The sequence below is a fragment of the Spironucleus salmonicida genome, chromosome 1 (genome assembly GCF_000497125.1).
Source record: "Spironucleus salmonicida strain ATCC 50377 chromosome 1, whole genome shotgun sequence".
NCBI lineage: Eukaryota > Fornicata > Diplomonadida > Hexamitidae > Spironucleus > Spironucleus salmonicida.
In genome coordinates, this window is record NC_090596.1 from 1,607,375 (window position 1) to 1,628,438 (window position 21,064).

The window sequence follows — 21,064 nt, forward strand, 5'->3', positions numbered from 1 at the left end:
ATATTTCGGAAGATCAATTAATAAAAATAATAATTAAGCTCTATCAGAATAAGATCACTCCAAAGTGGTGATAAAGGAATCTACCTAGCTTGGATGACCAGAATATATCTAATGGCCTCCCTTATTAAATATCCAGCAATGAGGGATACCTCTCACTGACTAAGAGGTCATAAATTTTTAAATTGTACTATCTTGATCTATTGCCACTGTATACTCTTGCATTTGTGGTTAACTAGATATAAACTTCGACACTACTTCCTCTTTCTCTTGTGAAACCGAAATTATTTAAACTCTGTTAAATTATTTCTACAACTTACTGAGATGCGGTATCTACTACTTGCATGGTGGGCACCACGTTGCAAAAGCTTCTAGCATTAGATATTTATCTTCCAGGCTAAACTATGTATTAGTAAGATATTTAAGGCTTGAAAGATTTGGTACTTATGTTCCTAAAAAGTTAGTTGTATCCTATTTTTTGGTAGCTAGATATGCTTTTATTGATACAAAAGCTAAGAACGAAAACAAAAAAGCTTTCCATTATTGCAACATTAAAATAAAATAAACTATAAAAATTATATATAATATATAATAATTATAAAGTCATTTGTTATACCTGGCAAGACAACAAAGTAATTTAGCATCATTCACAGAATACGCCTCATCGATGGTGACAAGCTTGCATGAAATCTACTCGTGATCACCTTCGCCATGAATTTTGGATAGGATCTCTTCAATTTTATCTTGTGATAGTTAAATATCTGTTACAAACAATTTGACAACTTCATCACAGCCACCAGGTGACATCATAACTTCACCTAGACTACGTAAATGTTCTGACAAAATTGTTATCCCACATTCTTCCTGAATTTCTTTAGCTGCTACGCCACTGAAATTGTTATCTCCATCTAACATGCCTGCTGGTGTTTCTAACACAAATTGACCGATCGGAACACGTGCCTATCTTGTCAAGAGTATATGTGTTTTATTTACTATTATTAAAACTGCAACAGACCCACCACGCATGAAAACTATGCCAGGTAAAGCTTTATTGTTTGCTTATGCAATAACTTTAAATTTAAGAAATCCAATTCTAGGACCAAACAAATCAATAGATTGAAATATTATTTCACTGATAATAATATTCGCATCTATATTATTAATGTAATTCTAGAATGGTACAAAGTTATCAAGTAACTGTATGAAGTTGGGTGGGAAGAATTCAGGGAATTAAAATTTAATAGAATTATCAACTAATTTACTCATTTAAGTCACTTGGTATATAATACATAAAATAGTGTATACTATTATTTTGATTATTTTCACTTGCATCCCGATATCTTTCTCAGAAATGTTTATCTTAGCTACTTAAGCATGTGTGTTATCCTAAAGGGAAGCTCTTCTTAAAATATATGAAGAGACTGGTGGTAAAGAGTGGGAGGGTGCGGCCTTGTGGAATACATTTGCACCAATTTGCTAATGGGAAGGGATTACTTGTAGATCTGGTGTAATTGAATATATAATGCTAGGAGGGTTCGGGTTAACAGGCTAGCTACCCGAAATATTTGGCTGCTTCCCCTAGTTGAAGTAACTTAACTTAGAAAAGAACTACCTCAATGGGCCTATTCCTGAAACCTTGGGATAATTGAAACATTTATAGTACTTCGAAGCTACTGGTGCTGGATTTACAGGATAAATACCAGAAACCCTTTACACTCTGCAATTTTTGTAGTACTTACAACTAGGAGAGAATGCATTGACGGGGTAAATTTCAAAATCAATCATAAAAATGAGGACGTTGAGATAAATAGATGTACATTGTAATGATCTATCAGGAAAGATTCCTGACGAATTAGAATAACTACCAGGGCTTAAAGAAGCCAACTTTAATTGTAACGTAGGTATTGATTGCGAAACTGGACTGGCAGTTAGAGTCAACTTCTACTTCCTATGTCAATAGGATATGTGTTATTGTGAATCTAATGTGCCTATTCCAGATACATTTTGAGTGAATCCATTTATAATACATGTAAAATTAACGTATTACATATTAAAGTCTAAAACTGTATGACGCTTACTAGCTGTCTAATGTTAAACTTAAATCTAGCCTTAAATATAAATATATCACGCCTTGAAGTAGTGTAATTATAAGTTGTGTGTAAATATTTAGTGTTTCGAATCCGTTGCTGTTGGGTGATAGTTTAGCAATATTATACATAATTATATACTATATTTTATGATGGACATGTTTCCAAAAGTTGATGTTTCCTCCAAAGAAATCTTGTTAGCACACATAGCGAAACTTTAACATCTACTATTATTAGAAAAAGACAAAAATGCAGTTCTTTTGCTAGATTTTAATGTGTATAAATAAGAGCTGGTAGAATCAAAAACCACAGAACATAATACTAAGATTAAAGAGCTAAATCAATCATGGCAAGAAAAAATTTATTCCTAGACAAATATAACAATCAGCTAATTTTAAAAGGATGGTAATGTGCTCCTTTTCTATGGGGCAGAGAAACTCGAACTGGAACTATAATTGATGACGCAGAAGAACAATTAGACCTAGAAGTAGTTCTTGAAGTTTTAAAAAGATATATAGCATGTATAATAAGTGAATAGGGAACTCACCTGTCAACTTGATGCGTGCTAGTAATAGTGCAAAGTGAATATCCAAAATTCTGTCAACATAAAACGGTATACATAGTTAATAACCAAGAATAAAGTATAAGAAGATTAAATTATTAATTACTAGAAATAGATTCACATATTTTAGACGAAGATATCAACTTTAAAAATAGAAAATAAGCATGATAAAGATAAATTTTTGTTAAATTATAAAAAGCTATAAGCCACTAATAAATAAGTTTTAAATTTGTAAGATATGAATAAAAGCTAAAAATATGATAATTTTGTTTCATAGAATCGTGATTCATAGCTTATTTAAAACTATAATAAATTACTATTAACATTAGATGAAAAATAACACTAAATTGATAAACTTTAACAACTATTATTAATCTAAAATAAATATTAAATTGAAAATATATAGATTACAAATTAGCTATTAAAAATACAAAATGAAAATAAAGAATTAAATGCAGAAATTATTAATTTATAGCATAATAATTCTTTGTTAGATCAACTTAATAAAGATATAGATGAATCAACACATTATAAATTACAAGAATATGAAAAATAACTCATTGCAATAAAACATGATATCTAATTATCTAAAAATCTTTTAGTTAAATTCAGTATAAAAAATTAACAGATGATAAATTAAACTCTACAATATGAGTAAAAAATATAAATTTAACAAGATAATGTTTTTCCGGTATTATAGGACCTGATTAAAATTTTTTCTATATTTCCATCAAATTTAAAATAGTAATTTTATATGAAAGTTTCTTTCTCAGATATTAAAAATTTTATAGTATCAGAAAAGTTTCTATTCTAGATCTAATCAACATCAATTCAAAAGATATAAAAAGATGAAAATTTAGTGAAATAAACACTATTAAATTAATGGACATAGAATTTTGAAGAAAAAATTAAAACTATATTGACGATAAATTTTAATTTGTAAACCGAGTAGAGACTAGTATCTAAATATATGTTATATAAAACAGATAATTTTGATAGTCTAATAATTGTTTGGACTATTTCATTATTTTTTTTCTTTGTATCGGGAGGAAGGTTAGATCAATAAGACAACACTCTTAATTTTATTATAGGAAATATTGAAATATTCGTCATTAAAAATGATATCTGATTCACTTTAAATTTGCAAATTCGGTTATTTGTACTTAATAATTAAGTAAATCTGCATCAGAGCATGCATTACTGTTTGCCGGTAATTTATACTCTAGATTTAATCCCTATGTCGTGTTACTAGAAGATGAATTTATTTATTTAATACCAGGTAAATAACGATGTTAAGTTTCAGGTTTTTTAGGAATATCAAGCTATATATTTATATCCCCTAAATTTATTTCTTCCATAGATGAAAAATTGCTAACAGATTTTAATTAAATTTATTTATATTGTGAAATTTCACTTTCTACAGAATAATTGAACGGTTCAGGATAAATTTATTATATTTCTTATTGTTACTAATGTAGAATTGCTGGAATTATCATTGTGACTGGCTATCCATTTTTAATACTTAAATTATCTGTATTTATATTTACCTTTTATTCCTAACTTAAATTATCTTATTTCTAAATAATAATTGGTAGTTAGTTCTCCTTATTTAGAACTATATCTTATACAAGAAATTATTCTGCATTTTATTAATTTAACTATTCAAATATTAAATTTTCTTTTTTTTCTGTATCATCTATATATTGCTATTTAATTACATTATTAGATATTAGTTCTTTCATTTCTTTTAGTTAATTTTCAAGTCTAGTATTCTCTAATATTGCTCTAGAAATTTAACCTTTAATATCGTCTGATTTAGTCATAGACTTTAATTTTGATGTAATTCTATTATTTTCTGCTATTTTCTCTGTAGACTGCTTGGCTAATTAAACATTTAATTTCTTTAAATTATCGTACTTTTCTTACAATATAGTTTATGCTAAGATTTTATCTTACATTTAAGTTTACAATTTCTTTATATCTTATTTTAACTATTATTGTTTCAGTTGTGAATGTTATTTTATACTTAAAACAATTTCTTTAAGGTTTTTAACTTAGTCTCTTATATCAGTATTTTCATCTACTTATTGATAATTTACTAACTATTTATTTAATGAATAAACTTCTTACTATAAACAATGTATAGTATTTTCATATTTTTTTATTTGTTAAGTAGTGCACTAAGTATTAGTTTCCTACTATTCGTTTAATCTCTAATTATCACTTTTTAGTTAATATAATTATTACTGTTGATCAATAAAAGATTAATTTACTTAGCTGACTTTACTTTGCATTAAGGAAATATGGAATTATGCTTATTCTTTAATTTAGCTAATCTGTTTTTCCATAGTTTAAACCTCAAAGTTTTAGTTTTTACTTATTAAATTTTATTCACGCATTTATTATGTAAGCTAATTGTTTTTATTTACTAATTCTTTATTCTGCTCTTCAAATAATTATATTTAATTATTTAATTCTCTATTATGTTAAACTGTTTCTTTCTATCCACGAATAGTGTTATTTTAATTTTCAAGATCCTTTAACTTAAGCTCATAAATTATTTTAACCTTATTTACTGCAGATTCAATTTTTAAGTTCTCATTTTATGAAAAATTTTACACTTAAAGATTTTAAATAGTAATTTTTTCTTATAATGAAGAAATTTCCTCTAGAGCATCAGAAAGATGAATTTGACATGTTTTAAACTATTTCAATAGTGAATTATATGAATTTTTATAATTTACATTATTATTTGCACAATTATTTTATGATTAATCAAAAATATCCTTCTCATCTAATATAGAATTCTCTGCCTCTGAAAACTCTAAAAATATGGAGTCATAATTACCATTATAATTTAAAACAAATAATATTGAGAATGTTATGAATATCGCAAGAAAATCAAGATTAATCATATTTTCTTCTAGATATTACTATGAAATTTATGTAAAATTTCCAATTTCAAAATTATACGCAAAATGATTTTTAACGAAATTTAATATTTAATCTGGTGAAAATTATGTAAAGGCTACTGAAATTGGTATATTAAGGTTATAAATTTTAGAGTAATTGCTTAGAGAAAAAAATTATTCGTGAAGATGTTAATTTTAAAGTATATATTCTTAAACTAAATATGATTTATCTCTATACGTATTAATAATATAATCTAAACTAGGTAACTTTGAATCATGTGGCCTTTAAAATGTCTGAATAAGAATTTATACTGGATTTTACATTTTCTGATAATTCGAATAATAATATTAATAATACTATAACCCCATTCCCCAAATGATGACAGTGCCAGATTTTTATCATAAATGGACTGAAAGCGAAGCATAATAGTTGTTAGAGCATGTTAAAATACACGGAACCAATTGGAAAATCTTAACGAAAAAATTTTACAAAAATTTCAAACCATTATAAATCAAAAACAAGTATTACTAGCTTAGAAAACATTAAGAGACCTAAGAGAAGGTTGCGCTTTCTACTACATCTACTCCTCGTCAAAGATCTCCAAGTCGTGAAATAGATGTTAATTGGTTAGATTTTTAAAGCACATATGTTCCATAAGTGCACTAATAAAATGAGGAAAATTTTCAACCTTAATATATGTGCAATTATGAAACTTGTTCAGCCTTTGAATTAGATTTGGAGAACAATTACTGGTGAGTTAATAAATTCATTTTTTACTATATAGTATTAGGTTTATTAGTTAAAATTGCAAATGTCAAAACCAACATAATATTTTTTAGACAAATCAGAAGCTATAGCTTTAAAAAACACTCTATAAAAACATATATTAGATGCAAATATAGCTTATAAATAAGCTAAAACATAGTCTTTTGTTTCAAAGACACTATAAAACTTGACACCTGATGTTGCTGTGTCAAACCCGTATGAATCTACAATTATTAACAGTGAAATGGAATATTCAATGTAAAAATTAAGAAAAAATTAAAATTTAGCCTAACTATAAGAAGTTCCTATAGAAATACAATAAGCTGATGCATATATTTAAAAACATTCGCGAGCTTTTAATATAGTTGATAATTTTAGTAGAAAATTAGGGTTAGAATCACCTAAGATTAATTTAGGTGAAGTACAAATCGCTTAAAAGCGTGAAGCAATTAACATTAATGGAAAAATTGAATTAAAGCCAACAGTATTTGAACTACCAAAAACTTAAAATTTTGTTTATAGTAAAGATCCAAATGCATATGTTCGAGACTAAGAAGACTAATTAGACTTACTAGATAATAGAATTCCACTCAGAGTAGTGTAGGTACAAGAATATTAAGAAGCTGTTAAGTAAAAGAGCTTAGAAAAAAGTAAAAAAGTTATTGAAACCCAAGGGACAAGAAAAACAACCATTGTAACTCATAAAAATTACAAATAAGATCATTTGGATTTTGCAGTTAATAGTACATTTTTAGATAAAACATCGGAAAGAATGCTAAAAAACGTTTAAAAGATCAGTAACCATTAGTATTTTGTAGATGGTAAATGTCGATGCGCATGTCATAAAGATGAAAATCCTAGCAGAAGAATTTGTGACATATGTTTATGTAAGTTGTAAAAAGATGACTCAATAGAATTAGAAGTTGCACAATAAGTACAATCTAATAATTTACTCAAAAATACAAATCTACCTTTATATGTTTCTAAAACTTATAATTAAAACATCCTTAATATTGATGGTAGACTAACAAATAATCAGGTTATTAACCTAATCCATCACTAATAATCGTAAATGAACCCTGACGAAAAAATTCTTTTCATTGCTAAATAGTAAGAATTTTTGGCAGATAAGACATGGTCTCCAAAACTTCGCTCTGATATCGCCCCAAAATAAAAACCGTAAGAACTAGAGGTTAAAATATAGAACGCTCACTTACTATCCACCGACAGTGCTTTATTTAATGTAGACTAAATGAGTCTTTAAGGCAATATCGATATGGCTAATAAGAATATGCTTGAAGCCAGTAAAGTGTTAGTAACAGAAAATATAAATAATATCCATTAAGAGAGAAGAAATTTAAGAAGTGAAGAAGAGGTATTGAGAAAAAAAATATAAAGAGTTGTTGATAATAAATAAATACTAGAAAGTAGAAAAACAGAGCTTTCTGGAGTTTTTAAAATCGTTAATGAGAGCATTCTGAAGGCTAGTCAATCACCTTAAGAACCATACAAACATTATATTCCTCCTATTCTAAGAACAATAGATAATTCATAGTCTCTTAAAATATAAGATTTAAATAAGAAAAAATAAATAAAAGCTAACTATTTAAAAGCAGGAAAGAGATAAGAGTAGTATGCAGATTTATATTAAACACCATAAATAGAACTATAAAGGGAAGACGATAATCAATAAGATTTTAGCGGATATCAATCTATGAATTTTGACGATTAAATAATTATATAAAGCAATGGTTCATTGTCTTAAAATTAATAATAAAGTTCAGTATCTAATTCAGCACACACTTCTTGTCAGCCCTCTTTTGTAGAATAATAATTTTCATCGGAGTAGAACGATAGTATATTTCTAGATAGTTCAACCCACTAATCATAAAACATGGAGTTAGATGATACATCAACGCGGCCGGAATAATCATAATCTGTATAAGAAACGTAAAAATAAGAATAGTCTTAGTCTATTCGGAGTAGTAAGTAAGATACAGATTTGGATTCTCAACAGGGTAATACTAATTCAGAATATGAGTCCGGGTATGATACTGGGTATGGTTCTGGATACGATTCTGGATATGGCTCTAAAACAGGGTATTAATCAGGACCCGAACACTCATAATTTTCTCAAAATTTCTCTGATGCAACTCCTTAGGTAAAACAAAATAATTAAAAACTGGTACCATAGAAAAATTCAGAACTTCCTCCATATATTCCATCTAATAGGGCGGATTCTCCATTGAAAAAAGGCCCAAAACCTAAATATATGTAACCTAGAACAATAGATAGAGTTTCTAAGACCAAACACGACGAAGTTATTGATATTAAAAAGTTGAAAGAGCAAGAAAAATTCAAATTGTTGGTTGCAGATCCTACGCTACCATAGCTTACATAAAAGTAGTTCTAGAAAGCGCTATCTAAGGCATATACTCGTCTAGATAATCTAAACGAGTACGTTGAATTGAACATTATCTATGGCGACGATAAGGTAAATTTCAACGATTACACAAACCTCAGACACAAGCACGTGAAATCATCAATGAAGTGACTCAATTCCCCATTTTTCACCAGAAATCAACATCCTTCCAGACCCTCCAAAGCACCCCCTCCACTTTAATGGGTATCAAAGACCTGTTTAAGCTGCTGCAATCCCACGCACCAACGGCAGTCCAGCCTTCCTCAACCCAGAATTTTGTGAACCAAAAGGTCGCAATCGACGCGTCTGTCCTTCTGTACCAGTTTCTGACGACAATCGTCACGCGCGACGGCCAGCCGCTCACGAACAGCAAGAACGAGCCAACATCGCACATCATAGGGATCATTTCACGCTGTACGCGACTCGCGGAGGCCGGGGTGAAGCCGATTTTCGTGTTCGACGGCGCGGCCGGCGACGCTAAAAGCGGTGAGCTCCTGAAGCGCAAAGAAGCGAAAAAGCGAAATTCGGAGAAGGCCGAAAAAGCTAAAGAGGAGGGGAATGTTTCCGAGGCGCTCAAGTACGCAAAGCGAGCCGTTCGCGTGACCCCCGAAATCGGGGCGCAGGCGATTAAGCTGCTGGAGCTAATGGGCATTCCGTGCGTGCGCGCAGACGGCGAGGCCGAAATTTTGTGCGTCCAAATGGCGAAATCTGGGCTCTGCTCGGCGGTCGCTAGCAGCGACCTTGACGTCGTGGCGCACCAGTGCCCGCTCTTCGTCAAGAACATCGGAACCGACAAGGAAGTGGTGCAAATTGAATTCGCAAAGGTACTGTCGGAGCTCAATATGGAGCCTGAGAAATTCGTCGATCTGTGCATCCTCATGGGCTGTGATTACACGGATACGATTCCTGGCGTGGGAGTGAAAACTGCGTTCAATTTGATGCAAAAATACAACAGCATTGACGAGATACTTGAAAGTGGGTTTGGCGAGAAAATTGAGGATCTAGAGGGTTATTTGAAGAGCGTTGCTATTGCGCGGGAAATATTTTTTTCGACAAATGAATTAAAAATTGATTTGGGGCTCAAATTTTCAGCGCCAAAAGAGAAAGAATTAGTTGCGTTTTTAGTTGATGAGATGCAATTTGACGTTAATAACGCTAAACAGAAAATTACAAAATATATAAACTCAAAAAAATCAATTAAATAAACTACACTAAGTGGGTTTATTAAGAAGATAAAGTGATCAGTCTATGTGTTTTTTTCCTTAAAAATGTTTGTATAGCTTTTCAAACCTGAGATAATCGGCAGGTTTATCTGCGATTCTCTCAATTATATATGATTAAGAGGAAGACCAATTTGAAGCCAGGACCATAAAAGTTTATTCTAAATCGAGTGATGTGAGAAAATCTTTGTCGAAAAGATCATAAATCACTTTTTACTTTGATTTTTCTTAATTAAATATTAGTATAATTTATTGTTTCAATGAAAATGCAAAATGTAATGGTATAATGTTTTGATCAATAGAATTTATATTTAATAATTATATTATAAAACTAAATGATACTAAGATATCTTCAACCAATAGTTAATTGAATAACTGGGTAGCAGTCACAAATACTTTCATTTTTTACTTTTACTTGTATTATATATAATACGATGAATAGAATTTTTAAAAAGTATACGTATATATCAATTATTTTAAGTTGAACCTAAGTATTTGTTTAATACTGTCATATTCTAATTGTAAAATCGAGTGAATAAGATATAATTTATTATTAAAATATTACAACTTATGCAATACGGTAAGGCAATCCTATGTAATCCTAGTCACAAAGACTACATGACTTTATTAAAATTTGTATGTGTAAATAAATATATAAATTATAATTGCATAGCATTTAATAAATGTAAATGTGTATTCTATATATTTTTTACTACATGTTGTGAATTTAATCTTACCAAAACAATCTAAATTTATAGCAAGATAATATTTTCTATATCCTCGGTATCTAGAAAACGTATCTTTTAATTTTCTGTAATAATATATTTATAGCTTAGTAAATCTATATCCTAAAGTAAAGATAATAAGTGAAATATATAAGATCATTAATTTATTTTTAGGATATTACCATCGTGTAATTAACAAGATAACTTATGTACAATAACTTTAATATGTGAACTAAATAGTATTAATTTTATTACAAGTAAAATCTAAAAATTACATCTATTAATTTATTATTAACTTAACAATATAAAAGCTCCAACATAAATATTTACCGTGAATCCTTCTGTTAATAAAGATTATTAACAAGATATTAATAAAAGAAGGTTATAATGTATAAATATCACTTAATTTATGCATCACTCATGCTAGATTTGTTAAGATATCCTGCTTTACCTTGTAGTGTTTACCATTTCATCTGTAATATTCATGGTATCTACTCTTGTTAGTCTAGCACAATCCTCTTACTAATTTTATTAGAACTACGCAGCTACTTTCATTTCCATCCTCTCATTCATACTAAGTAATACTGGTACATATCGTGTGGCCAAAAGATCTTCACAATTTGTTGCTTATTAATTATCTAATCTCAATAGACCCCAGATAAATCTGCGTATTATTTCAACAGATTATACCCAAATACCATACCATACATGACTAGTATCTGGAGAGTCATAAAATACTGGAATTACCCATGTAAATCTAGTAATAATATCAAATAACAATATTAGCACAACCTAATAAACTTAAAATGATGATGGCCGCCTTAATATAATTTTATTTTTCCATTTCTCGGGTGATTATTTGAATGCTCTACCACCTGTTCCGCCACTAAAACATGAAAAATCTTCAAATATATCCCAATATAACTTAAAAATTGTCTCAAATAACTTTATACAAATAATTATCCAATATGCAGGTTTGTTTGAACTAATAATCTCAATAACTATTAAATTACTTGGTATGCTAATTAGATATTTCATTAAATTAACTATATGAGGATAAAATAACTTTGTATCAATAAATCTTCTGACTTATTAAATTATGCGTATAACATTTGGAATATTTATACCAACAAAAACTAGATAATCCGGAGCATACTATAATGATACTATTTAAATAAAATCTGAGATAACACCTGTCATTGAGGTGAAAATATCTGCTATAAAAAATAAAGGAAAAGTAACCCTATGTAGCCAAGGTGTTAATAGCTTATAATTTATAATAAATACAAACCTAGCTATCTGACTATGACCTGTTTAAATTCTTACTAATTAATATAACTAGTATAAAAATAAAAAATAAAACGGAAACGCAACCCAATAGATTGCACTAAGCTAATCAGCAATAAATAATATAGCTTGGCTAAATGGTAATGGTACTTTATAACTATTTTATGTAACTGAAGTCGTTGTAGAAAATATCCCTATTAAAGACACAAAAAATAATACTACAAAAGCTAAATAGTAAGTTTTTCTATATCCATTTGTTACCTTTGATGCAGGAAGTTCCATTATAAAAATATAATTAATTTTCTTATATTCAAATATAGAAATCATTGTCGCTAATCCAAAAATAAGCACAAATAATATTAAATAAAATCTCAAAATTAAATTAGATATATCAGGCATATCATATTATGTCCCTTCAAACAGTTAAATATCAATATAACACATAAAAAATATAATAGACACGCCTAGTACAAAACCAAATTAAATCGAGGTCTTATTTCTAATCTTTGTAATATTTTAAGATGATAATTAGTAATTTTATAATAGCTTTCGAGCAGTTTTTATATCAGGTAGTGAATGTAGATGCATAAATGCAATTTATAGTTTTGTTTACGCTGCATCTATTAAGGAATTATCATTAATACGAGACGTTAATAAAACTTAGTCAATATTTATATTTAATGCTATATTTGAGTTCTTTTTGTATTTTTTGTAAATTTTACGAAACCCTATAGCATTAAGTGAGCCATAACTTTATACCATGTTTAAAGATTTAAATAACTCTTGACAGTTTTATGAAATTGTATGAGAATATTTTTAAGAATTTTTAGTACCAGCTATCAATTAAACTTAAAAAAATAAATCTTATACAAGACCTTCCTATTTTATTAATACAGTAGAATAAAAATCTTAGACTTTGTGAAGATTTTAATTGAAAATAAATTCAAAATGTTCTGCAAGCCTCTATAAGCTAATATTATCATTCTAATTTGATGTCATTGAGTCTATAATAATCTTTAGCTAATCATACTCCATATATTATGATGCCCATTCTGGTACTAAGTTTTCTTTGAGTTGTTCTCCAAATTTCATTTGAATTAAAAACAATTATAATATAATTAAAATATCATTCAAATCTAACAAATTTTTAACCAAGAGGAGTTTTTCTTAATGGAGTTAACAACGATTCATTGATTGTACTACCTACGTCTATAACTAGTGTTTTACTTTTTTATATAGCAGCTTTTCTATATTCTTAATCCTCAACAACACTAACAGCAACCTCTACATAAGGCTATATGAACTTTTGATATATAAACTCAGATCCTCTAGACTAAATCAGCCATATTAGCAAATAGAATTTGAAAACCATATAAAAAGGAACATAAACAATAAATCCAAACGTTTTTTCTAAGACTAAAAATAAACCATAAATAGCCCAATAAGTAAGTAGGGGCTTTGATAGTTTTCGCTTTTATAGAAATTTTACAGATCTATACATAGGTATGATCAATGCATAGATTTACTAAATATAGAAAGGCATTTTTTCAATCATTTTAGCGATATATTGTATAATTACTAAATAAATAAGTTGCTTTCACTTTAAATTATGTCATTCACGTAAAGAATAATATCTTCTATCGCTATGGGAGTAATCCTGATTGTATCTATATATTACTAACGAATAGGGTTAATAACCTTAATGATTTGCTCATAGTTGATGATTATACACGAAATTTCATCAATTCCTATTTCTAGTCAATTTTTTAAACTCAGAGAATTGATTGGGGCGGTTTCTTTGGCTATTTTTACATCATCATTATTTATTGAATAGTATTTACCCGCTTTGATTGCAGTTATTATATTTTCTTTCATTAGTTTAACCATAATTTTTTCATTGAAAGGATCACCAGCTAATTGCCTTGCTACTTTCGTCAGATTTCTTCTCAATTCATTTATTTCTGGAATTCTCATAACAATTGGTCATTTTCTTATTCTTAATTAACCAACTTTGTTTTTAACGTAACTATTTCTTGTAATTATCAATGATTCTTTTGCATATTTTTGTGGAAAACTCTTTGGAAAGCATAAACTTATTACTCTTTCGCCATCTAAGACCTGGGAAGGTTTCGTTGGTGGGGGAGTATTCACATTATGTTTAGCAAAACCTGTATATTTAGTCTGTAATTTAATGATCTAAGCAGATTAATAATTGCTTGAAGTAGTTGCTGTTTAGGCTATTTTTGTTGCTACAGTTGCACCAATAGGTGGATTTTTTGGGTCATTAGTAAAAAGAAGTTGTGGAATACAAGATTTTGGAAAGGTTATTCCTGGACATGGTGGGTTTTTGGATAGGTTAGATTGCCAAATTTTGACTTTCTCAGTTAGCTATTTTGCGTGGTGTGCTTTGGCGTTTAATGAATGATGGATTTGAATATTTCATAAGATTCACAAGTTTATTTGTTTTAAAAGTAAATAAATATTATAATATTTATTTAGAGATTATTATTTTAGAATGATTATTTCTATCGATCAGGGAACTACATCATCTAGAGTTCTTGTTTTAAATGATAATTTAGATATTATAGAATCATAATAAAGGTCACATAAATAAATATCAACTTAACCTGGCTGGCTAGAACATGACCCAGAAGAAATATTTACTAATATTTAATATTGTCTCACTTAGTTATAACAGTATGAATAAGATATAAAATGCTGTGGAATTACAAATCAGAGAGAAACAGTTATTTGTTGGGATAAATATACTGGGCGTCCTTTACATAATGCAATTGTATGGTGCGACACTCGTACCTAAGATTTAATTGCAGTGGTTGCAAAGGAGTTAGAAGAGTAAAATATAGATATAAAATAGATAACAGGGCTCCCTGTTAGTACCTATTTTACTGGTATGAAAATAAGGTGGCTAATTGAGAATATATAGGATATAGCATAAGCGGTTACCAATAAAACATGCATATTTGGAACAATTGATGCATATTTGATATTCAAGCTCTCGTAGTATGATAAACCTTAATTTAAAACAGATGTGTCTAATGCATCTAGAACGCTATTGCTCAATCTCTAAACATTAGATTATGATGATAGACTACTTAAAATTTTTAAAGTAAATCGTGATGTACTTCCTACCATTCATCCATCTGGCTCTAATTTTTGTGCTATATCTATTTATCCATTCAAAGGTATTAAAATAACAGCTGTTTTAGGAGATTAATAAGCTGCTTTGTATGGTCATAAATCCTTTTAAAAGAATGATGCAATGTGTACATTTGGTACTGGAGCATTTTTACTAGTTAATTCTGGATAAGATTTAGTACTATCGAAAGATTACATAACAACAATATTTTATTAAAAACAAAATTAGTAACCGTAGTATGCCTTAGAAGGTTCTGTCACTACAGCTGGGGCTGCATTTGAATTTCTTAAGAACTTGAAAGTAATAGATAATTTTGAGGAAATAGATTCTGCTTTACTTATAGATACACCAGTTTCATGTTTACCAGCACTTTCAGGTTTATTGGCACCATTTTGGGCATCTAATGCTAGATTTTGTTTTAAAAATATCTCTGTACAAACATTTAAACCAGACCTCATTAAAAGCGTAGCAGAAGGCATTTGCTTATAGATTAAGCGTGTTTGTGAGGATTTCAAAGCAAAAAAGTTAACTGTTGGTGGTGGAGTGACAAAAAGTGGCAACTTCTGCTAACTATTAGGTAGTATATGCCAAATTTAAGTAATTAAAGGTGATACTGAAGCTACAGCCATTGGAGCTGGAAGATTGGCAGGAGAAACGCTAGACATATAGTTTTAAGATTAAAATACTAAGACTACATCTTATGAGCCTAAATCATGGGTTCAAAAAGATTCCTTAAATGATCTCGTACATTTAAGTTAGCTCTGATTTTTAATACTTGATGTATATTAATATATAAATTTATTTTCCATTCCCTTTAATGAACATCGACAAAGCGCGTAGAGAAGCTGCCAGGCAAATTCTTGACACATTCCAATCTCACGGAGTCGAGATCAAGAAATAGGCACTCTAAGAGAAAATATCACACATCAAAGGTACGTCACTAGCTACATTTACGAAAAATATCTCAAAATACGTATCAATTAATCCAAAAACACAGTCAGTTCCAACATCTATAGAATTCTTCTAGCATTAAATACTTTTAGGAGCGAAATCTGGTGAAATTCTTGTTTATAATACTGAAAATCTGTAGCAAACATAACACATTGATGCAGCTCCTCAGTTACGAGGACCACACTCCTAAAGAAAACATGATTTCGCAAAAATGAAAAAACGAGTCAATCTTCCTATTTCTCTTTCACATTCTGGGGCGGTTTTAGATATTTCTGCAGGTTTGAGAACATTTATTTCAATTGGAAAAGATTGTATTGGTAATGTTCGGGATGCAAATTTCAATTCTCTTTTCACGTTTTGCTGTGACGCATAGATATCATCAGTTTGTGCTTCTGAGGAAAACATAGTCATCGCGGATGGGGTTAAGATACGTGTTTTTGCAGCAAAGGAGGGCGCTGAGCTTTTTACTCTATTTGGTCCTACTGAAGTTATTAATAGTGTTAGAGCAGTTCCTAGAACAAATAGTGTGATTGCAGCCAGTGAAGATGGTAGTTTACGATATTTCTCATTAATTGAATAGAGTTAGTTAATTTATGATGCAAAAAGCCCTTTATACGACTGTGGGGCCTTAAATGCAAATCTATTTGTCTGCTGCGGACCAAAAGGAGTATTTTTATTTAGCAATGAAAAGAAAAATGCAATTTGTTAGATTGAAACTACTGGGTGCTATAAAATTGCGTGTTTTGAAGGTATCAGCTGTTTTGCAGTTGGTGGTAAGGGATTCATAAAATTAATGTAGGTTATTGGTGATGATATTATTGAAATAGATTAATTTGATGTCATTGGTCATGTTAATGGTATGAGCATGGAAATTGTGAAAGATGAGTTATATTTAACTGCATGTGGCGGGAGAGAATAACCTAAAGATAGGTTAGATGTTGGAAATGAAAAGTCTTTTTTGGCGCTATGGAAGTTAGGTTCGGTCGAGATTAAAAAATTAGGAAGATTTTAATGAAGTATTGATTATTATATATATTATAGTCTAAATTAATTTTATCAGTCCTCTAAATGTCAAAGTACGATTTCTCAACTACTACATTCTCAGATGAAGGAAGACTGCATCAAGTAGAATATGCTATTAAGGCCGTAGCTACAGCCCCTACTATTCTAGCGGTTAATTTTAATAGTTAAATTCTTATTGCCGCACATAAACGCATACCGGCACTTTTTGCATAAAAAAGAACTGAAAAGCTATTACAACTAGATAAATCCGTTTATATTGCAGTTTCTGGAGTTTTATCTGATGCTAATGTATTGATCGAAGAGGGTCGTCTCTTTGCTTAAGAGTATTTCCAAGAACGCGGATAGCGTGTACCACTTTAGAGACTTTCCGTACATATGGCTGATATTATGTAAACTGCTACTTAATATGGGGGACTTCGTCCATATGGTGTTGGTGCTCTACTTCTTGGAGCTGAGGGTATTTATTAAATTGATCCTTCTGGAAATGTTGCAAAATGGTAAGCTGCTGCAGTAGGTAAAGCATCAGGAGATGTAAATGCTAAAATAAAATAACTTATAAAAGATGGAATCACTGATGTAGCATAATTAAAAAAAATTGGGGTATAGTCTTTATCTAAAGGTGTGGAAAAAGAAGATTTAAACAAAAACGGTGTTGAATTAGCATTAATATCTTTCGATAAATATCAGGGCTCAATTGAATATATAAACGATGATGAAATCGAGTAAATTTGTAAGCAAGTTATAGAGGATGGGGATAGAGAAGAGGATAACGAAAATAGTAAGTGATTCATACTTTCATAAATATTCATAAACAAGATCTTCAATTTCTTACTCAGTGTCTTAATTTTTATTAAAGAATTATGTATAATCTTTTAGTATTTCTTAAATAAGTTATAGATAAGTGGGTGATAAATCTCGTTTTTTAATAAATTATTTAATCAATTTCCAACTTTATGAATAATATTCGAAGAACCATGAGACAATCGCGATTTAAGCAATCTCATCTGAACTAAATGCTTACACTAATTCCTCTTGGTCGAAAAAGGATTCTATTGTAAATTTAATATTAGTAATAAACGGTATAAATACTTAAGTATTGTTTGAAATGATCAAAGAGACTGAACTAGTTGAAAATATACGCAATTCTTAAGTAGATTACTTTAAAAAATCAAATATAGGTTACTTATATAACTTTATTTCTCTTTCTTTCAAAAAATTAGATGTCATTTAATTTATATACTATATTTTAAAATAGTCTTTAACCCTACCAAAAGATGACTAATCCATAAATAATTTTGCCAAATTGTGAGTATAAATAATATCTGAAGTTTAAATACCTTATACATCAATGAACTTATCAAAATCGGAGTATGTTTTTATTCTGAACTATTATTTCAATTAAATTGCCTGGGCATATTTTAATATTACAAAAATATTTTTTAATTTTATATTATCAAAATATCTTGTCATACCAAAATACATAGTTTACTATAGATCAAAAGCATATACCGCTTATAGTTTATTCTTTAACGAAAGTTAAGATGTTTATTCTATTCTTTTTGATCGCAATAAATACTCTACCTAAAATAATTTCATAAACATATCAGAAAAAATATTAGTTTCATTTGTTAATATTTAATTACCCATTAATGGTTTATACAGAATATTATAAAAGAATACAAATTTTTAATCGTATAATAATTTCTTTATTTAGTCATCTTTATTAATTTTAAATTTAGTTGTTATCGGAATAGTTTTTACCTATTACTACTGATATATGGTGGCAGTTACTAAATATATATAATCTTAAAGTTAAACAATACATTACGATGATATTTACATTAAAATAAGAACAATTTCTTACTAAATATTTAATTTAAGAAACTGCATTGTCTTTTATTTATTTTTAATATCACAAAATGTTTGATATTACGTCATTAAATCATAATATGCGTCTATATCGATATCCTAAATTTAGTCTTCTATAATTTCCCGCTGGTCTGCTAATTATTAATTAATAATAACTAATGAATATTATGCAAAAATATCCAAATTATCATATGCTGCTAAAACCTATTTCTCGAAATTAGCTTCACTATTTTAATTCAAATATAATAAATTTATTTGCCAAGCTATATCTGAACACTTTATTAACCGTAGTAAATATTCTACTTGCTCATTTCGTTCTAATTCAGTTTAAAAGAGCTATTACAATATTTAGTAATGACTAATAAGTTCTAGCTATACATCTGTTGTGAGTTAATCTTTAGAATAAAAACTAGCATAATCAAATTAGACACCAGATATAGATTTATTAATCATAAAAACATAACTAATAATATCGAGATAAGTAATAACACTCTTTTACCATGACCAAATTAAGTAACGAGTTAAATTTATAGAAAAAATAATTTATTTATGTTCATTTGTAATATAAAATGTAGATTCTGAAGTAAATACTCGAGAGGCAGCTGTAAGATAATGTTTAACCAAACTATTTTATTAAAAATGCAAGAAAAATGCAGATTATAAATTTTCAATCATCGTTTAATATTTTGTTTTTTCATCAAAAATTAATAATGGATTGAGCTAAGTATGAATCGAAAACAACGGGATAATTCGAACAAACTTAAGTAATAATGCAGAGAACTCATTAAATACGTAAGGATTTGTTTATGGTTACGACAAATAAGGCATAAGCTATGAAATAATCTCTTCCAAAAATTAAATATCCATTTATTAAAAACTTATTACTATTATGCAAAAATAATAATATAATTCACTATTAAATATGTTTTTAATATATCTATATCTAAGACTCTAGATATGAAATCTAATCTTATAGATAACATAGATTTTCAGTTTAATTGATTGGTTAAATAGTATTTAGGGCCATACTATTCATTGTGCATAATATACATTTCGCCTCGCTTAATACATACTCTTGTTATTATGAAATAATCTGATATTATTGAATTATATTTTTCAATTACTTATTTTAATTAGATATTTTACTAAATTAATCAATTAATAAACACTTTTACTAATATTTACGCGTCTAATTTAATTAATAGAGATAATTGCGAAACTTTAATAAAAGAACCTAAAATATATTCATTTTGAGTATTTATATTTTAATGTATATTAAATTATTGATATAAGAATGAGCGATAAAAATAAAAATTTATAGTAAATTTTAAAACCAACTGGAATTTTTACACTAGCTCCATCTAACGAAATATCCGTATAAAATTATCAAGATTTGTTTATTACATCTCGAGTAAATTACAAATTATCAGATGAAGAATAAAAGAAAAAAAAATAAAATATTTAATCTGCAAATAAAAATATGTATATTTAAAATGAAGGGTAATTTATTAATAATTAAATATAAAGAGAAAAACTTTATTAAATGACAACGTTTATGTCTTCAGACTAGCAGATAAATAATACAAATACTTTGTATATTAGTTAATTAATTGCAAAAAATGATAAAAAATAAACTAGGGCTACTCTATTTCAATCTAATATATAGCATGAGTAAACGTAGAAATCATAGTAGCATAAATAACAGACTTAGAAATTAAAGCCTTTACACTTAGAGCTTTCTTAAACGTAAAGAATTAACACTATATTAACTATAGGATAAGTTTCATATGAAGAGGAAGTAGTTGCAACTCCAAAATATAAAAAATCTTAAAAAAGCAGAATGTAGAAACTGTAATAGTTTTAGCAAAATATGAATTAAATTTTGGATGATTTAGACGATAGAATAGTCTAGTTAACAATTGAAATATAGTGATGAACAAATACTTTAAATCATTACAACATTATCTCCTCTTTAGAAAAAGTTTGATATTTTTTTATTATCTACTTAACATTCCAAGAACACAAGGTTAAAATGTTTATCAAATGCCTTTATTATACCTTTAATCTAAGAGTTATTTCTTAAATA

At 28.3% G+C, this 21,064-nt stretch overlaps 15 protein-coding genes across 15 annotated transcripts; 10 read left to right on the top strand and 5 right to left on the bottom strand. All coding sequences in view use genetic code 6, as the record gives it.

Annotated features, from left to right (window-relative positions):
- Positions 1–54: 54 nt before the first annotated feature.
- Positions 55–549, bottom strand: SS50377_21114 (putative FixW protein; the record flags this gene model as incomplete). The annotated part of the gene is made up of 1 exon (XM_067905051.1): positions 55–549. The coding sequence occupies one exon, from the start codon at positions 547–549 to the stop codon at positions 55–57; it is 495 nt and encodes a 164-aa protein (XP_067768533.1).
- A 51-nt stretch (positions 550–600) lies between these two features.
- On the bottom strand, positions 601–1,263 carry SS50377_21115 (ADP-sugar diphosphatase; the record flags this gene model as incomplete). The annotated part of the gene is made up of 1 exon (XM_067905052.1): positions 601–1,263. One exon carries the CDS (start codon positions 1,261–1,263, stop codon positions 601–603), a length of 663 nt encoding a protein of 220 aa, XP_067768534.1.
- An 85-nt stretch (positions 1,264–1,348) lies between these two features.
- Positions 1,349–2,005, top strand: SS50377_21116 (Cyst wall protein; the record flags this gene model as incomplete). The annotated part of the gene is made up of 1 exon (XM_067905053.1): positions 1,349–2,005. The coding sequence occupies one exon, from the start codon at positions 1,349–1,351 to the stop codon at positions 2,003–2,005; it is 657 nt and encodes a 218-aa protein (XP_067768535.1).
- A 231-nt stretch (positions 2,006–2,236) lies between these two features.
- SS50377_21117 (uncharacterized protein) lies at positions 2,237–3,775 on the top strand (the record flags this gene model as incomplete). Its single annotated transcript, XM_067905054.1, has 1 exon — positions 2,237–3,775. One exon carries the CDS (start codon positions 2,237–2,239, stop codon positions 3,773–3,775), a length of 1,539 nt encoding a protein of 512 aa, XP_067768536.1.
- Position 3,776: 1 nt separating this feature from the next.
- Positions 3,777–5,882, bottom strand: SS50377_21118 (uncharacterized protein; the record flags this gene model as incomplete). Its single annotated transcript, XM_067905055.1, has 1 exon — positions 3,777–5,882. The coding sequence occupies one exon, from the start codon at positions 5,880–5,882 to the stop codon at positions 3,777–3,779; it is 2,106 nt and encodes a 701-aa protein (XP_067768537.1).
- A 52-nt stretch (positions 5,883–5,934) lies between these two features.
- Positions 5,935–6,315, top strand: SS50377_21119 (Myb-like DNA-binding domain-containing protein; the record flags this gene model as incomplete). Its single annotated transcript, XM_067905056.1, has 1 exon — positions 5,935–6,315. One exon carries the CDS (start codon positions 5,935–5,937, stop codon positions 6,313–6,315), a length of 381 nt encoding a protein of 126 aa, XP_067768538.1.
- Positions 6,316–6,370: 55 nt separating this feature from the next.
- On the top strand, positions 6,371–8,878 carry SS50377_21120 (uncharacterized protein; the record flags this gene model as incomplete). The annotated part of the gene is made up of 1 exon (XM_067905057.1): positions 6,371–8,878. One exon carries the CDS (start codon positions 6,371–6,373, stop codon positions 8,876–8,878), a length of 2,508 nt encoding a protein of 835 aa, XP_067768539.1.
- Positions 8,879–8,946: 68 nt separating this feature from the next.
- On the top strand, positions 8,947–9,987 carry SS50377_21121 (Flap endonuclease 1; the record flags this gene model as incomplete). The annotated part of the gene is made up of 1 exon (XM_067905058.1): positions 8,947–9,987. One exon carries the CDS (start codon positions 8,947–8,949, stop codon positions 9,985–9,987), a length of 1,041 nt encoding a protein of 346 aa, XP_067768540.1.
- A 1,118-nt stretch (positions 9,988–11,105) lies between these two features.
- On the bottom strand, positions 11,106–13,070 carry SS50377_21122 (EXS family protein; the record flags this gene model as incomplete). The annotated part of the gene is made up of 1 exon (XM_067905059.1): positions 11,106–13,070. The coding sequence occupies one exon, from the start codon at positions 13,068–13,070 to the stop codon at positions 11,106–11,108; it is 1,965 nt and encodes a 654-aa protein (XP_067768541.1).
- A 34-nt stretch (positions 13,071–13,104) lies between these two features.
- SS50377_21123 (TB2/DP1, HVA22 family protein) lies at positions 13,105–13,533 on the bottom strand (the record flags this gene model as incomplete). Its single annotated transcript, XM_067905060.1, has 1 exon — positions 13,105–13,533. One exon carries the CDS (start codon positions 13,531–13,533, stop codon positions 13,105–13,107), a length of 429 nt encoding a protein of 142 aa, XP_067768542.1.
- A 54-nt stretch (positions 13,534–13,587) lies between these two features.
- SS50377_21124 (Phosphatidate cytidylyltransferase) lies at positions 13,588–14,403 on the top strand (the record flags this gene model as incomplete). The annotated part of the gene is made up of 1 exon (XM_067905061.1): positions 13,588–14,403. One exon carries the CDS (start codon positions 13,588–13,590, stop codon positions 14,401–14,403), a length of 816 nt encoding a protein of 271 aa, XP_067768543.1.
- Positions 14,404–14,493: 90 nt separating this feature from the next.
- Positions 14,494–15,900, top strand: SS50377_21125 (Glycerol kinase; the record flags this gene model as incomplete). Its single annotated transcript, XM_067905062.1, has 1 exon — positions 14,494–15,900. One exon carries the CDS (start codon positions 14,494–14,496, stop codon positions 15,898–15,900), a length of 1,407 nt encoding a protein of 468 aa, XP_067768544.1.
- A 52-nt stretch (positions 15,901–15,952) lies between these two features.
- On the top strand, positions 15,953–17,101 carry SS50377_21126 (U3 small nucleolar RNA interacting protein; the record flags this gene model as incomplete). Its single annotated transcript, XM_067905063.1, has 1 exon — positions 15,953–17,101. The coding sequence occupies one exon, from the start codon at positions 15,953–15,955 to the stop codon at positions 17,099–17,101; it is 1,149 nt and encodes a 382-aa protein (XP_067768545.1).
- Positions 17,102–17,154: 53 nt separating this feature from the next.
- On the top strand, positions 17,155–17,895 carry SS50377_21127 (20S proteasome alpha subunit 3; the record flags this gene model as incomplete). The annotated part of the gene is made up of 1 exon (XM_067905064.1): positions 17,155–17,895. The coding sequence occupies one exon, from the start codon at positions 17,155–17,157 to the stop codon at positions 17,893–17,895; it is 741 nt and encodes a 246-aa protein (XP_067768546.1).
- A 2,626-nt stretch (positions 17,896–20,521) lies between these two features.
- On the top strand, positions 20,522–20,911 carry SS50377_21128 (uncharacterized protein; the record flags this gene model as incomplete). The annotated part of the gene is made up of 1 exon (XM_067905065.1): positions 20,522–20,911. The coding sequence occupies one exon, from the start codon at positions 20,522–20,524 to the stop codon at positions 20,909–20,911; it is 390 nt and encodes a 129-aa protein (XP_067768547.1).
- Positions 20,912–21,064: the final 153 nt, after the last annotated feature.